General features: G+C 48.9%; 8 protein-coding genes across 8 annotated transcripts; 5 read left to right on the top strand and 3 right to left on the bottom strand.

Moving 5' to 3' along the window:
• Window positions 1-397: 397 nt before the first annotated feature.
• On the top strand, window positions 398-858 carry N7477_002395 (Dabb family protein; the record flags this gene model as incomplete). The annotated part of the gene is made up of 3 exons (XM_056964058.1): window positions 398-416; window positions 477-705; window positions 765-858. 3 exons carry the CDS (start codon window positions 398-400, stop codon window positions 856-858), a joined length of 342 nt encoding a protein of 113 aa, XP_056824011.1.
• A 942-nt stretch (window positions 859-1,800) lies between these two features.
• N7477_002394 (hypervirulence associated TUDOR domain-containing protein) lies at window positions 1,801-2,192 on the top strand (the record flags this gene model as incomplete). The annotated part of the gene is made up of 3 exons (XM_056964057.1): window positions 1,801-1,896; window positions 1,925-2,059; window positions 2,115-2,192. 3 exons carry the CDS (start codon window positions 1,801-1,803, stop codon window positions 2,190-2,192), a joined length of 309 nt encoding a protein of 102 aa, XP_056824010.1.
• Window positions 2,193-3,078: 886 nt separating this feature from the next.
• Window positions 3,079-3,956, bottom strand: N7477_002393 (SDR family NAD(P)-dependent oxidoreductase; the record flags this gene model as incomplete). Its single annotated transcript, XM_056964056.1, has 2 exons — window positions 3,079-3,753; window positions 3,837-3,956. 2 exons carry the CDS (start codon window positions 3,954-3,956, stop codon window positions 3,079-3,081), a joined length of 795 nt encoding a protein of 264 aa, XP_056824009.1.
• A 1,291-nt stretch (window positions 3,957-5,247) lies between these two features.
• Window positions 5,248-5,640, top strand: N7477_002392 (uncharacterized protein; the record flags this gene model as incomplete). The annotated part of the gene is made up of 2 exons (XM_056964055.1): window positions 5,248-5,449; window positions 5,510-5,640. The coding sequence occupies 2 exons, from the start codon at window positions 5,248-5,250 to the stop codon at window positions 5,638-5,640; spliced, it is 333 nt and encodes a 110-aa protein (XP_056824008.1).
• A 2,312-nt stretch (window positions 5,641-7,952) lies between these two features.
• Window positions 7,953-8,147, top strand: N7477_002391 (uncharacterized protein; the record flags this gene model as incomplete). The annotated part of the gene is made up of 1 exon (XM_056964054.1): window positions 7,953-8,147. One exon carries the CDS (start codon window positions 7,953-7,955, stop codon window positions 8,145-8,147), a length of 195 nt encoding a protein of 64 aa, XP_056824007.1.
• Window positions 8,148-8,508: 361 nt separating this feature from the next.
• N7477_002390 (SIMPL domain-containing protein) lies at window positions 8,509-9,144 on the bottom strand (the record flags this gene model as incomplete). Its single annotated transcript, XM_056964053.1, has 1 exon — window positions 8,509-9,144. One exon carries the CDS (start codon window positions 9,142-9,144, stop codon window positions 8,509-8,511), a length of 636 nt encoding a protein of 211 aa, XP_056824006.1.
• Window positions 9,145-10,223: 1,079 nt separating this feature from the next.
• On the top strand, window positions 10,224-11,644 carry N7477_002389 (acyl-CoA dehydrogenase; the record flags this gene model as incomplete). The annotated part of the gene is made up of 3 exons (XM_056964052.1): window positions 10,224-10,318; window positions 10,375-11,223; window positions 11,278-11,644. The coding sequence occupies 3 exons, from the start codon at window positions 10,224-10,226 to the stop codon at window positions 11,642-11,644; spliced, it is 1,311 nt and encodes a 436-aa protein (XP_056824005.1).
• Window positions 11,645-12,386: 742 nt separating this feature from the next.
• N7477_002388 (bZIP transcription factor) lies at window positions 12,387-13,397 on the bottom strand (the record flags this gene model as incomplete). Its single annotated transcript, XM_056964051.1, has 1 exon — window positions 12,387-13,397. The coding sequence occupies one exon, from the start codon at window positions 13,395-13,397 to the stop codon at window positions 12,387-12,389; it is 1,011 nt and encodes a 336-aa protein (XP_056824004.1).
• Between the last annotated feature and the right edge of the window lie 1,278 nt (window positions 13,398-14,675).

The following is a 14,675-nucleotide window of genomic DNA, read 5'->3' as shown; positions in this document are numbered from 1 at the left end:
AAATCATGATGCTCGGATTGTTTTTTTGGATGTAAATTCCCAAGTTCCTGCCCGGCAAAGCGGAGAATCGGGTTGCTTCCGTCAAGCGCGGGGGACATCCGGAAGATGACTAACCACGTTTTTTGACCGCGCGGAGTTCAAATCCTTTCACATATCAAATAGCTTCATACAAATGATGAGAACGAAAGGTAAGATCTTTCATGGACCTATGGATAGTATCTAGTTCAGACTATTTGATTTTATCGGAGACGCAAAGATTCGAGATAAGGGATAAGAATGGATATGGATTGGTACTCCCGGGGACGGATGGCTCCCGCCGCTACATTGTCGGCTTAAAAGCAGCCGACTCCTATGATTGTTGAAGCCCACACCTAGTCTACTTCTACCATCATTCAGGATGACAATTGTCCATATCGGTATGTTCTATGATCGCGGGTAATTCTTCAGATTCGCTAATATCCGCGATTGATGACCAGTCTTGTTCAAGTTTCGTGCTGAAGTCGCCGAGACTGTCAGGGAAGAGTTTCTTTCACAAATAAAGACGCTCAAGAATCTATCATGCGTCAAAAGCCAACAACTTGTCGTTGGAGGCCCATCAATTACAACTCCGAACGAAAAGAGCAAAGGATACCAGTATGCTTTAGTCAGCTATCATGATAACCGGGCGGCACTGGAAGAATACCAAGCGAGTCATGAGCATCACAGGTATGGGAACATACACAATTCATTCAGTCAAGTCTTATGGATAGCTGACATTTACTCAGGGTGACCAGTACCTACTTTATCCCTTTCAAGGAGGATCTCGTTCGATTCGATTTTAAGGTTGATCAAACAATTGAGTCGTTGCCGGGGCTTTAATCAATTTTTTGCCGGATCAATCTGATCTTCTTCTGTTACTTATATTACCTCTTGACAGCATCATCGTGGTCTGCAGTCCGCGTGTCGCTTGCCAATACCTAGTGACAGATATGCAGTAACGGCACGATGTTTTCAAGTAGCCGCGCCAGTGCTCTCTCTCCAGTTCGTGTTCTACTCAGAAAGATCAAGAAAGTGCAAATTTAGGTATTGAAAGATCAATGAACCTCAAGACCAGGGTAATTCCAGCTCAACTGGCCAATACCAGAGCGACCAAGCAATATACACAGCTAGAAAGTTTACATAGACAAGCTAATTCGCTTTACAGATGCGTGTATACTAGCGCCTTAACTAATGGATGACGCCGCTACCGCCCGCTGTAGGACTTTGGATGATGTGGATCTTCAAGTGATAATTGTGCAAAAATCATACCGCAATCCCGCGCTTCATTTTGGTGCTCCCTATTATCGAGACATATTGCCGGTCTGCTCTTAGCATGCTTCTAGGTGAGTGGAGCTGTTTGCCATCAAAGCGCCTTGTACTTCCACTCTCAGCGAAAAGAACTCTTCCAAGTGTGCTTAAAGCCAGCGGGCTAAAACTTACAGTCTGCAAATATGCGGGGACGATGTTTCTCTAAGTGAGTGACTACATTAAAGCAACTCCAATAACGTGGAAGGAGCTCAGAAGAGTTCAACTGAGTGATAGAGTAAATGGAAAGATTGTAGCACGATTCGATTGACAGTCTTTTGATGATCAGAGGAGGTAGCAACTGCTACATGATAGGTTTTACGCTACCTAAGCATGACGCCATAGATGGCGAAGTTGCCAAAACCGTGGTGATAAGATGACTACGCATATCTGACGACATAGCAATAAGGCCTTCTTTTCCCCTGCTCAACAATCTACGTTGAAAAAGATTCTCGATTCTAAAGTAGAATTGTCAATATGGGCCACGAAGAGGTATTGGACAAGAATGGAAATCCCATCCATAAGGGCGACTACGTCGTCACAAGAATTCGCGGTGGAACACACGAAGGAAAGGTGGGTTAGAAGCGGCACTGCCACGTAGGCCCAGCAGTCGACCCGTCGTTCTGTTGACCTTGATGGTGATTTGTGTGCTGACAGCTCGTCCGACACTCAGGTGGAAGAAATCATCACAGATGAAGAGAGAGCTCAAGAGATAGATGTCAAACATCCCCCTAAGGTATGTCAGAGGAATTACGCAGTGATACAGGTGTGCTGATTGAAAACCTCTTAAGGTCTTATTTCGCAACAAAAATGGGAAGCAAGTGGCACATAATCCTGGGACTCTGCATATTGACTACGGGCATGTATAGAAGCGCTGATATTTGAGAATCCAAAAGATCGTCGTTCTTCGCTTGCGAGGCGCAACGCCAATTATTTCCATGGCTGATGATTGTTTATTGCCACTCTCTCATGACTATTGTGTTACGATGCATGGCACAGACGTTGGGTTCGCAACTAGAATCCGAGGACTGGTGAAAATGACGCCGAAGATGACCGTTTTAAGACCAGAAGCGGCTGCCTTCCCACTCGTAATGTTGGACCACGAGAGCAGCGCTATTAGTCAATCCTCCGGTCCTAATGTTAGCGCTCAACCTCAGCAGAAGTAGAAAGATACTTTTCGCGGTGCCATTGAATCCTTTGTATACATCAAAGGATAGGCTGACGAAGAATTTGCTGTTAATGCCATCAATGGTAGTATCTTTTGCCACTTTACCTTTTCAGAAGGAGCTAAACATAAGTAACCGTGCACCCTGACCAAACCACGACAGCAAACGTAGCGAATAAGTCTTCCATAGCGATAGTGGTCCGGGCGCTTTCCTTCGCTATTCAACTGAAGGAATATCTCCCGTCACATGGCAATGAGTTCTTAAAAATGAAAGTAATAGCTTGTTGTGTCTCTAGGCCTGGGTAAGATTGGATACACTGCCAGCTATCCAACAATCTCATTGTTATCCCACACCTCAGAGCTGGCATATAGCCTCGAACAATCATCCCTACTCCAAACAAACAAACACTTAGTCGCGTGCTAAAGTGGCATACTAATGGTAGTGAAGGCTCTTGCACTCTCTTTGCAGCAATGGTGATCTCAGCCCAGAATTGCATCGATATACTTATGGCCGAACATAAAATTTACAAAATGCGGTTCGAAAAAGCCTTAGCCGAGATCAGAATGGCTCTTGATCCTGCCTACAAGACCTAATACATTGACCAGCCACCACTTGCACAGATGACCTGGCCGGACACCCACGAGGCATCAGGTCCTGCCAGCCACCCAACAACGCTCGCAATTTCTTCCGTCGTACCAAGTCGCTGCTCGATAGGAGTCATCTTCTTCTGCATGTCCACAATTTCCTTGGGGATATTGTCCAGCATATCGCTAGGTACAGGTCCTGGCGCCACAGCATTGACCGTAGTGCCATTCTCACCTAGCTCGCTGGCCCAGGCGCGCGTGAAGCCTTCGATAGCGGCCTTGGAAGCGCAGTAAAGACTGACATCTTTGAAGCCGGAACGCGCTCCTACGGAGCTTAAGTTGATAATACGACCCTTGGGTGCTAGGTACGGATCCACGGCCTGCGTCATGAGCATGAGACCACGTACGTTCAGGTTGAAAACCTTGTCGTAATTTTCAAGTGTTAGGCTCTGCATATTGCCCACAATCTCGGTGGCAGCATTATTAACCAAAATGTGGACTTGGAGGTCATCGCTGCCGATGTAAGTCTTGAGCTGCGAAATGACCTCTTGGGCGCCCGTCGTCGTTGATAGGTCGGCCTGGCAGGCCCATGCAATGGGTTTGTGAGGGAGTTGGCTGATCTTAGCCCTAAGCTCCTCAACAGGAACTTGGCTGTTGTCCGAGACATAGGTGATACAAACCTAGCTCTCGTCAGCCTTCAAGTTCTTGTTCTCAAACACTTTCAACAAATAGAATGACTGAAGTATAGCAAATTCTTCCCTACATTCGCACCACGGCGGGCAAGCTCCCATGCAATGCAGGCACCAATACCACGTGAGGATCCCGTCACTATCGCTAGCTTATTTTGGAGAGGAAGGGCGAATTGACTTGCGAGGTCCCTCATTGTGTCGGATGTCAACAATGGTACTCGTTTGCGAAGAGGAGTGATTCGTATTGAGATCCGCCTGTTCCTTTAAATATTTCTTGCGAGAATAAATTGGCAGGGATATATAATTGAGACTTTCTGATAGGATTGCATTCTGAGGAGGGGGCCTTGTAATTCTTGAACCCAGTTCGTCTATTTACTGCTCAATGACGTCGTAATATTGGAGCTCGGCGATAGGGCGTTAAGCGGGAGACTAACGCCGCGAGACAGAATTATACCCAACAGCGAACCAACCAATCAAAATGCTATTTACCTAATCTAGCTTGTATAATGTAGTGGGGGAATTGCTGACTGCATGAATGAGCGGTCTATCGCGCTCGGTGATATTGCCTGGGTAGCCCCCAATCTACCTAAAACAATTCAGCGCCTTTCATTGTTCATGGATATCTGCTTGGAAATCTCGATATAGGCACTGACTCATATGTAGCTCGAAGTTCACACGCAGTGAAAGAATACAGCCAATCAATTGGACCCATTCACCACAGCTGGGTATGATTGTCTCGCTGGTTCTGCTAAAGGAGGGGGGGGGGAGGATGGGAATCATGATATGGCTCGCAGAGTCTCCACTAGATTGCATATAATGCCTTCCTTCATTTCAATTCTTAAACAGACCCCGAAGCGGCACGAAGTCGGCCAGAGTTTTCGGGTGTCCCGCAAGTTTGAGCATAAAACCCTCCCCATCATCAAATTCTATGGCCGCCGGCCACAATCCAATTTCAAGCCGCGCGATAGACCCTGGTGGGACAGACGACACCCGAGAATGGTCATACTGTAATCAACGAGAAAAGAGCACTTGAGTACAGAAAACGCCTCCAGATCTGTGTAAAGCCCTCCGATCATTTTGGCTCAATTCAGCTGGTATCTGACCGAGGTTGAGTCTCTCGCGGCTCGTTGAGTAGCCAATTCTCTAAGCCTTATGACTTCACATCTCTGTCAGTTGCGATTCTGAGTGGAACAGTCAATGCCTCGTGGCTTATGACTTCACAAGTTATTCAGATCGGTTCTTTGCCAATATCTTCGAAAACCGGATCATAACAACATATGGTTGTCACAGGCTCTAAATTACGTACTCGATGCGTCAGAAGTGACGGGCAACAAGTACTAACTACAGCTGAGCTCTGGGTATATAACAAATGACCCGGACAGCGGGTATCGGATGTCAACCCAATACTGACATATGCCACGCACGCCTTCGCTTTCTTTTCGAAAACAACACTGAAACATTGCACATCATCTTTGCCATTGACAAATGTCGAACCGTTCCGAAAGAGTAGCAGAGGATAGATATGAGAGAGACAATGATTCTTCGCCCGTGACCGGAACGTTCGCCGATGATACCTATGCCCAGGAGACCGATCCAAGCTTGAGAGATAAAGTCCCTGTTCAGGGAGATGATCAACAAATTGAAGATCCGATGCAACCTCCTTATTCCAATTCAGATCAGCAGCTTGGTAAGGCAACTTCATTTACCTTAATCAATGTCATAGTGTCAGGTTGTTGACTTTCTCTAGAGGATGACGAAAATGAAGCGATCAATAAGTCCAATATTTTGAGGGGCGATCGTCTCCGTCATGCAAAGCCTAGAACCTCGAACAAATACAACGAGGGGCCAGATGAAAATGACATGCCGACTCAAGATTGAGTAATATGCAATCAGTCTAATTCTATCGCTTGGTGCGAGACACTGAATAGGATAGTTTCGCCGTCTCATTGAGTGACTCCACAGAAGATCCTTCTCTAGATGCATTAGAGAGATTTGAAAATAGTCTGCTTTACGATTTTTTTTTCTTGTAACAGTGACGCTCTTGGAAGGAATTCCGAAATAACCTTTTGTCCTTCGGCCCGTTCGTAGGGAAGGATGCGCCAATTGTTGTATGGTACATGATATCGGAATGACCACATTGTGACCAATGGCAAAGGTCTTCATAAGATTACCACATAGGGTCCAGATTGCCCTCATATCATTCACTTATAGTTACTGCCGACAGCATCATAATCAAAATATGGCTAATTAGTCGAGTCTTCAAGCATACATCATAGTAATTTCTTTTGCTTGGTCTTCAACTGAATAAGATTGCCGCACATTGGTTCCAGCTCCAAATCGATATACAGATTTCAGGTTAGCTTGACCATTCATAGGCTTAGTTAATCTTTAAGTCGCCTTATGGGGCCATTCTTGCTATATGTCATATCAGAACGGTCATCAATGTAATGACGCTAGAGGAATATTGGAATGTTATACCTTGGTACCGCCACCGGTAACTGAAGTTTGGTGAATTCAACCTAGCAACGTGGCGAGCGAGTGCAATTTGCCAAGAAGCCAACCAATCACTAGGCCTACCTCTGATGGTCTAGCCAACAAAATCTACTTCACGGACGACACTTTGGAATAAAAATCCATGGACTTTTGTTACGCACTTAAGCCACGTGTTTTCACTGGGAATCTCACGGCCAAAGAGATTTGGAAACAAATGTGTCTGTTATTTTCGATAATCATGCGTGTTCTGCCTAGTTTAATTCATGGTGGCTATCTGTCTCGTACTTCTACCGGACGTCCCACGAAAGGCTCCCGAACATATTGCGTTTACTCATAGTGACGTGGCCTTCCTGCAAGGAAAAGGGTCTAGCCTTCTCTCAAAGCACGAGATCAGCAAATTTGGCATTGGCATTGCCCCCTTCACAAGCTGGTCGTACTCCTCAACAGTTCATCAGAGACTGATCATAATAAAGTCATGACCATTTTGCAAGTGGAGGCGGAGATATCTGATTTGACGTCAAGATGATCTGAATAAGTTTTGCTCTTGAAACAGCCTGAGCACGGCGTTTGCGTATAAAAAACAGCGATTTTGCCTCGAAAGAAATCAGATCATCTGAAGACTTTAGACACTCAATTTTACCATGACCGACAATCCCAACCCCGGTAATTTCCACAACCGACCTCATGAAGAGGTAGAAAATATCGCTCGGAAGGGTGGGCAGTCTAGCCACCATAGTGGATTTGCTTCTATGGATGCCCAAAAACAGGTTAGCAACCGCATCTTTTATATTACGAGATAGCAAACTCACAAGTCTTTTTTTAAGAGAGATATCGCCTCAAAAGGCGGTCATGCTTCACGTGGAAGCTTCACGCCCGGAGACCCGAGAGCTAAAGAAGCAGGTCGAAAGGGAGGACATTCACGTGCGCAGCCGGATGAATAGGGTGATCCCTCCACAGCGTCAGATTTGATACTACGATTGGCAAGCTGCTAGCAGCCCGATCTTCCTAAATGACTCGGGGTGGCCAGAAGATATTCTATAGGTATCAAGTAGCTCTATAATATTACCGAGCTTCCTGAAAGTGACCTCCTACGGGTAGAGAATACCTACTTCTCTGAATTTAGGTCGTAGAGGCAATAAGATTGACGACCGTCTAACCTTAATCCCTAGCCATCGAAGCTTCTTGATCAAAATTAGCAGAAGGAATCAAGGCTATATAGAAGCGATAGACCATCGGACGCTCTGGGAAGCAGTAAATTTTAATTAAGGAGTCCATGTCGATTTAACGACTACTTTAGCGTGGCAGGGTGTCTCACAGCTTATCAGCAGCTGAATTCAGCAAGATTCTGGCAGTCAGTCTTCCAGATTCATGGTCTCGATCCTGACACTCCTAGTGAAGGAATCATGCTGGCACTTGATGATCTCGTTGAATCTAGATAGGTGCGCGCTATCTTGGCGCAAGCTCGGTCAGTGGCTTGGTCTTTTGTGGGGTAATTATTTGACTGAAATGTTTGGTAGATATTCCCCTGAAGTATTTGAGCAATATCGCTGGAAAAGAATAGGTGGCACAGCAGGACTGCTATCTCGAGAAGAGCGCGGGATTCCCGTTTTGCCGCGTTGCCGGTATCGACATTGTCCCCTAATCATCGTTGGCGCGCGGTCTCCTTCACAGCAGATAAGGATAGAGTACAGCAGCTTATGTGCGAGGTGACTGATGTTTACGCTCAGATGCTGATCGGTGCAACTGCCGAGGTAGATGTCGCTATGAATCAATTGCATGGAAGACCTGGCGAAGAAGAAGGGTTGCAGTATGGCGCAGACTGGAATGGTGTGGTGTCTGAAGAAAGGAGTCAATCCTATCGTTGGATTGTCAAGCAGTTCAAGGGTGGATGAGGCTGTGCAGTCTCTGGCACTGTTTAGGGCGGATTGTTGTCTAATGAAGATGTCAAGTATCTCAAGTATCTCAATAAAAACTGTACGTTCCGAAAGCTGCTATCTCGCTGGATGGTGATTTGTGCAAATAATTATTTTTTTGGATTAAAGAGTAGGTTCGACGTTAATCTTTCTTTCACCCAAATATGAGACTCGTTTCATAGACAAATTCGCGGTCGCACTAAGAGGAAAAAGAATCTCTCGGAAAAGAAAGACCCCCAGAGCTCGACGTACGTCTCACTTTTGCACCGCTTCAAATTTGACATGTACTGAGCCAGTGAACTCAATTTGCTGGGGGTTCAGGTCGAGGGCGGTGTCGCGTTCATCGACCATCTGGGTCGCTGCGCCAAAAAAGACTGCGCCCTCTCCCGGGCGCAGGAGCGGCAGCGGCCATGTACCTGGCTCGGACATGCGATGTAGATCCTCCATCGGTGATCTCGACTGCGACGACCTCCTGCCCGACAACTTCAGCGTAATCATTTGCCTTGTGGACGGCATCCCGAATGGCCAGCTTTCGCGATTCACTGCCAAGAGCTTTCTTGGTGGCATCGGTCAGACGCCACTCGATTGAATCGATTTCAACTTTGGGGTGCGCTACTAGCTTTCCAGCGATTTCGCTTAGTTTGCTAAAGTCACGGAAGATGACCTCAAAAGAGGATGTCGCGTGATGCACTCGGTCTAACGGCTTGTTCTTGTCGTCTGTTGGAACAAAAGACCATGTGCGGAGAAGGGTGGATGAAAAGGTTGTGACGGGTGCGTCAACATTGGAATAGCCGTTGTCGTTCTTGGGAGATAGACCCTTGAAGAGATGGTGGAGATCGTTAGATGTGGTGGTCACATCCTTGGATACTGTTTCCTGCTCCGGGCCGTCAGATTTCACGGCGAGGTGCAGCACGGCGCGCTCGGGTTGCCGACTGATGATCGACTCGCCGGACACGTGGATGACGAGTGGCGCCATGATGCGAAAGGGTGATGTGAAGGTTGAGGTTTCGAAGCTTAAATAGTCGAAGTCGCCCCTGGGCAGTACTCGGAGTGCACTTCCCCTCCGATCATGGAGGGCGCCCGCCTTGGCAGACTGGACAGTTCTTCCATCTTCGATACAGGCATCGCACCGTGCGGTGAAGTAGTAGTGGGTCCTTGCCCCATAGCTTTGAAAGGGGTTTATGGGTGACTCAGATTTAGCAATGGGCAGCCTCAATCAAAGCTCGTGTGGCTAATGACTACATGACAATATAAAACGGTCGCCTAAGTCCCATATGCCCTCACCCTCGCACGTTAAGCACACCACTTACTTGATTGCTGGAAATTGTAGCGGAAGATGTGTTATTTTGCGAGTAGCAGCTAGCCAGCTACCTAGCCACCTAGCGACGGGTCCAATGAACCGCTCTGGTGAACCTCAGACCCGGACTTAGTGAGCTGTCATGACCCACGACGGGTCCGGCTCAAAAAAAGAAAAAAAAGAAAAAAGAGCCCGAGGAAGACTCTCTTTTGCTGGTGGCTATTTGTTCGAGCTTGATTGACTCGGGCGATAAAGCCTATTTGGATCGCGTGGGCCTTTCACGTTGAGGCGTATGTAGATCCCGATGATCGGACTGGTCGACTCCCGTCAGCATAGCTTCCTCAGACATCGACCGCTACGTTTGGCAAACGTAAACCCTGGGATCAAGACTTCTTCTATGGCCACTTCCACTTTGTAAGACATTTCGTCTGCTAGGGCCATTGTCACGGCATGAAACTAATCTTGGTCGTGATTTCAAGGGGCGTCAGGTCAGGGCTGGTACGAGCATAGAAGATCCAAGAATCCCCGATAATAATAACTTTGTCTATCCAGAATTATAGCACATCGAGAATACAGAGAGTAGACAGAGAATAACCTAGGTTCCGGATCTGCCCCACAAGGAGTCCCCGCGAATCCCAAGCGCCGCCGATAACCGAGGCTCGCGGCTTTCCTTGTGATTTATCGATCTTCTCACCTTCTTGCTTTCCTCACATTTACACCCTTGACTTTGTGTTGTCGAACCCCTCATTCTAGTCGCAATGGCTTCTCTCTCCCGCCTCTTGCGACCCCTGTCGCGCACTTCCTCGGTTCGCCTAACCTCCAAGCGCCTTGCTACTTACCGCCCTGTCCAGAGGTACTGTCCTGCGACAACTTACAAGACTTCAGATTTAGACTGACATGCCCTCCTAGCGTATATGCCTTCTCAACTACGCCCCGCCGTCAGGATGCCGATCTCTCTCACCTCACTCCGACGCCGATCACCTTAATGTCCGAGACCGAAACGATGATGGCCGACATGGTGTCCAAGTTCGCCCAGGAGCAGATCGGCCCGAAGGTCCGGGAGATGGACGAAGCCGAGTCCATGGATTCCACCGTTGTAGAGCAGCTCTTCGAGCAAGGTATTATGGGAATCGAAATTCCCGAGGAGTTCGGCGGTGCGGGCATGAACTTTACCGCAGCCATCGTCGCGATCGAGGAGTTAGCTCGCGTCGACCCTAGTGTGAGCGTCATGGTCGACGTTCACAACACCCTGGTCAACACCGCCATCATGAAGTATGGCGATGCTTCCTCCCACCGTGCTTGGCTGCCCAAGCTGGCTACCGGCACTGTCGGGTCATTCTGCTTGTCGGAGCCTGTGTCCGGTTCCGATGCCTTTGCTCTGCAGACCAAGGCCGAGAAGACCGCCGACGGCTATAAGATTAACGGCTCGAAGATGTGGATCACCAACGCCCAGGAGGCGGGTCTGTACCTTGTTTTCGCCAACCTTGACCCCAGCAAAGGGTACAAGGGCATCACTGCTTTCATAGTTGAGAGGGATACTCCCGGTTTCTCGATCGCTAAGAAGGAACACAAGCTCGGTATTCGAGCTAGCAGCACCTGCGTGCTCAACTTCGACGATGTCGTGGTTCCCAAGAGCAACCTGCTTGGCGAGGAAGGTCAGGGCTACAAGTACGCAATTCAGATTCTGAATGAGGGCCGTATTGGTATCGCTGCCCAGATGACCGGCCTGGCGCTCGGTGCCTGGGAAAACGCTGCGCGGTAAGATGATCCACCCGGCAAATTATGGAGAAAACAAAGCTGATAAAGATACAGTTACGTCTGGAACGACCGCAAGCAGTTCGGCCAACTGGTCGGTGAATTCCAGGGCATGCAGCACCAGATTGCGCAAGCCTACACCGAGATCGCCGCCGCTCGGGCGCTGGTCTACAATGCCGCCCGCAAGAAGGAAGCCGGTCAGGACTTCGTGCAGGACGCCGCCATGGCCAAGCTGTACGCTTCGCAGGTTGCAGGTCGCGTGGCTGGTTCTGCGGTTGAGTGGATGGGTGGCATGGGCTTCGTGCGCGAGGGCATCGCGGAGAAGATGTTCCGTGACAGCAAGATCGGCGCGATCTACGAGGGCACTAGCAACATTCAGCTGCAGACCATTGCCAAGCTGCTGCAGAAGCAGTACACCAACTAGAAACGGTACCTTAGAGTGCGAAATGTTGTGATAAAGTTGGGCACGAAGCGTGCGCATCTGTGGTATATCATTCCCCTTTACTATGTACAGTTGCAGTTCAGGAGTAAAGGCATCAATTTGATCAAGACTTTCATGTTCTTCATTACTCGTAGCTCTGTCTATAACATTGAGTCTATGCCCCGATAGAATCAGTCGCGTGCAGACCGATGGCGGCCTGCCTTGACAAACTCCCTTTGAACAAGCGCAGAAGGTGAAAGGTGCCGACCACTTCCCTTGATCGCAACATTTCCCTTGATCGCAACATTCCGGCGTCACATATCTCTCACCCCTCTCTTCTGTTTTCGCAAACCAAAAAAACCGCCCAAATTATTCTCCAACACCGTGTATCTATGCATTGACGGGAATTGTATAGACTGTGCGTCATGTGTTGACTTGCTTGTGGGGATCGGAGGCGCTAGTCCGTCTGACCGGGTACTTTTTCCCATCAGGTTGTGCCTTGCAAAACCCTTTTTCTGTTGCCAGAAGTTGCATCTTGTCTGGTCTCTTCTTCGAATTGGATTGATCTATAGAGTATTGCTCAATTGTCAGCCGACGAAGTTCTGATCGGATGACTCTGATATGAACTACTTACAGAATCCAGCTGGTCCGTGCCAACATTAACTTTGGCTTGAGGGGGCGTTTGAGCAGTGGCGGGCTGGAAGGTGGGCCAACGCTCTTCAGTACTCACGGCAGTAAGCTAGGCTCATGAATGTTGGTTCCATGGGTAGGGATATGGCGGGTCTCTCTTTGACTGCGGGCCCATGGGATTCTGGTAACGGCGCACTGAGGGCGGATATGGCTGCCCAGGAGCTGGCTGGGCGCCAGCGCTCGCCACTGGTTGGCTAGCAAGAAATGAAGGTCTAGGCTGTTCGATGGACAGCTGAACGGGAGTCTCAAGACTTTCTCGTGGAAAAATCTGGGGGAAAGACGACTCAGAAGGCTGTTGACTCTGGCCAGTCGCACCGAAGCTGAGTTGAGGGGCGACAGGCAGAGGCGGAGGAACTAGATGACTGCCTCTTCGCAACTGACCTTCCATCACGTATGGTTGAGAAGAATATTCTGACTCAGACGTGTCGCCTAACGACGGTGAACGCGTATTCGAATATTGCTGCCAGTCATGGGGGTGAGATGATCGGCTTGAACCCGACACTGCCGACGGCGCTCGAGGAGCGGTCGAAGGGAGGGATGATCCGGGAAATGGCGATAGCATACTGGTCGCGGGGTTGGGTGCATTGCTGGGCCCTTCATCCATGTGCCATCCATGTCGAAATAGACCAGGCGGATCCCCACCCGCCGGAAACGCTGGACGATCAATGGGTATACCCAATTGTTGCTTTAATCGATTGACTTCATTTTGAAGAGCGACATTCTCTTGGACCAATTCGTCGAATCGTTCGCTTCGGGGTTGTAGCTCTGCTACTCTGGCTTGCAGAATGGAAACCTGATGCTCGAGCTGCTCGATATGTTCCTTGGTTCGTTGTCGGATCGATCGTTGAGCCTCACGATCATTCGCACGTTTCCTCTCGAGTTGTTCGGCAGAGAGGTGGGAGACCTTTCGAGTCCCGGAGCGGGATTCCCGCCTTTTGGGTGCCTCTGTGTCCTTGCTGCTCATTGTCTGTCTCGTCAGGGCAAGGCTACACCCGAGACCAAGCACGATGACCCGGCCGTCTTGAACACGGGTTTCTCGCACAAAGATAGAGTTCTTGGTGACCATGAGTCTTGCAATGAAGGAAGAAGTTGCAAACTTAGCATGGAGGGTCATCCACTGTCCGGAGATTTGCTCGAAACCTCCCCGGGTTTGAAAAATGTGTGCTTTGTTTTACCTCGTGCGGGCGACCCCCCCCCCTAGTTCGCCGAGCCGAGTAGGGGCAAAAACGAGGCTAAAAGAAAAGGTCGCGCGAGTGCAAGGGGAAATGATAACCAATGCAAAGTCCCTCGCTCAGGACGACGGGCTTTTTGGAGGGAAGAGCCTTTAATAAGGTCTCCTGTCAGGGACACAGCGCCATTACGTGCCCGTTCTCCGGATCGTCGCTAGCATCACATCCAGGCCCCAAGGACAGGCAATCTCCCGGAGATGCGGCGCTCCTAACGGCGCATCACTGGCTCTGAGTGGGCCAATGGGTAGGGAGGATCCGCACGAACCCTGTGGGTACAGAGAAGCTATGGACATAGCGTCTCTTGAGATGCGCCATCGGCGAAGCCCTCGCCGAGTTTTGGGGGAATACGCGTCTAGGAAAAGTTAATGCCGCGATACACTTTTTGGCTCAACCTTACTGTACTTTATACTAGATCATCGGCTTCTTGCTGTTGTAGATCGGCGCTTGTCAGGTTCGACCTTCGTTGCTTTGCTTCTGAGGGTGGGGGGAGGCAAATTGATGCCTGCGGTAAGGCTTCAATCCTCAAACCACCAAACCTCAATCCCAGTCTTTCTCTCCTCGGTCCACCTCAGGCTTTGGCCATTCACACTCTCTGGATGAATCTTAAAAGATTCAAATCTGTCAAGGGCCGACATAATATGGCCATCTCTATATCCGTAATCTAGTACAGGGTGACCAAGAAACAAATGTCGGTTTTATCACCGCCTTTTTCTGATATTTACATACCGCCTTACGAAGTTACTCTACATGACGCTTTCACTTTCTTCCTTTCCTAGCGTTAACCGGAAAAAAAGGGTATCAATACAGATTGAATTCATTGGTTATTTGCAAAATGCCAGCAGAATAAGAGTGGAGACCGACATTTGTTTCTTGGTCACCCTGTATCACTCGGGAACGGCGGCCGGAAGATCCTACGGAACGGCCGCATATTTAATTTTGGCCCCCAGGACCCCAACTGGACCCGATTTAGCGTGCTCTCTGGGACCAATCGAAGAGCGACCAAGAAGATCAAGACCTGGCGCCGCAAACCAATAGACCCGAAAGGAATGTGGGAGGGGTTGACAGAGGTGATCTTGAGATGACTGCTCTACTATGGGTTCTTCCTAAGGTTCTGG

The sequence above is a fragment of the Penicillium maclennaniae genome (genome assembly GCF_028827695.1).
Source record: "Penicillium maclennaniae strain IBT 15551 chromosome Unknown utg000003l:1.0-5670915.0:1.0-5674809.0, whole genome shotgun sequence".
Lineage (NCBI taxonomy): Eukaryota > Fungi > Ascomycota > Eurotiomycetes > Eurotiales > Aspergillaceae > Penicillium > Penicillium maclennaniae.
This window is presented reverse-complemented; position numbering and strand designations above follow the sequence as displayed.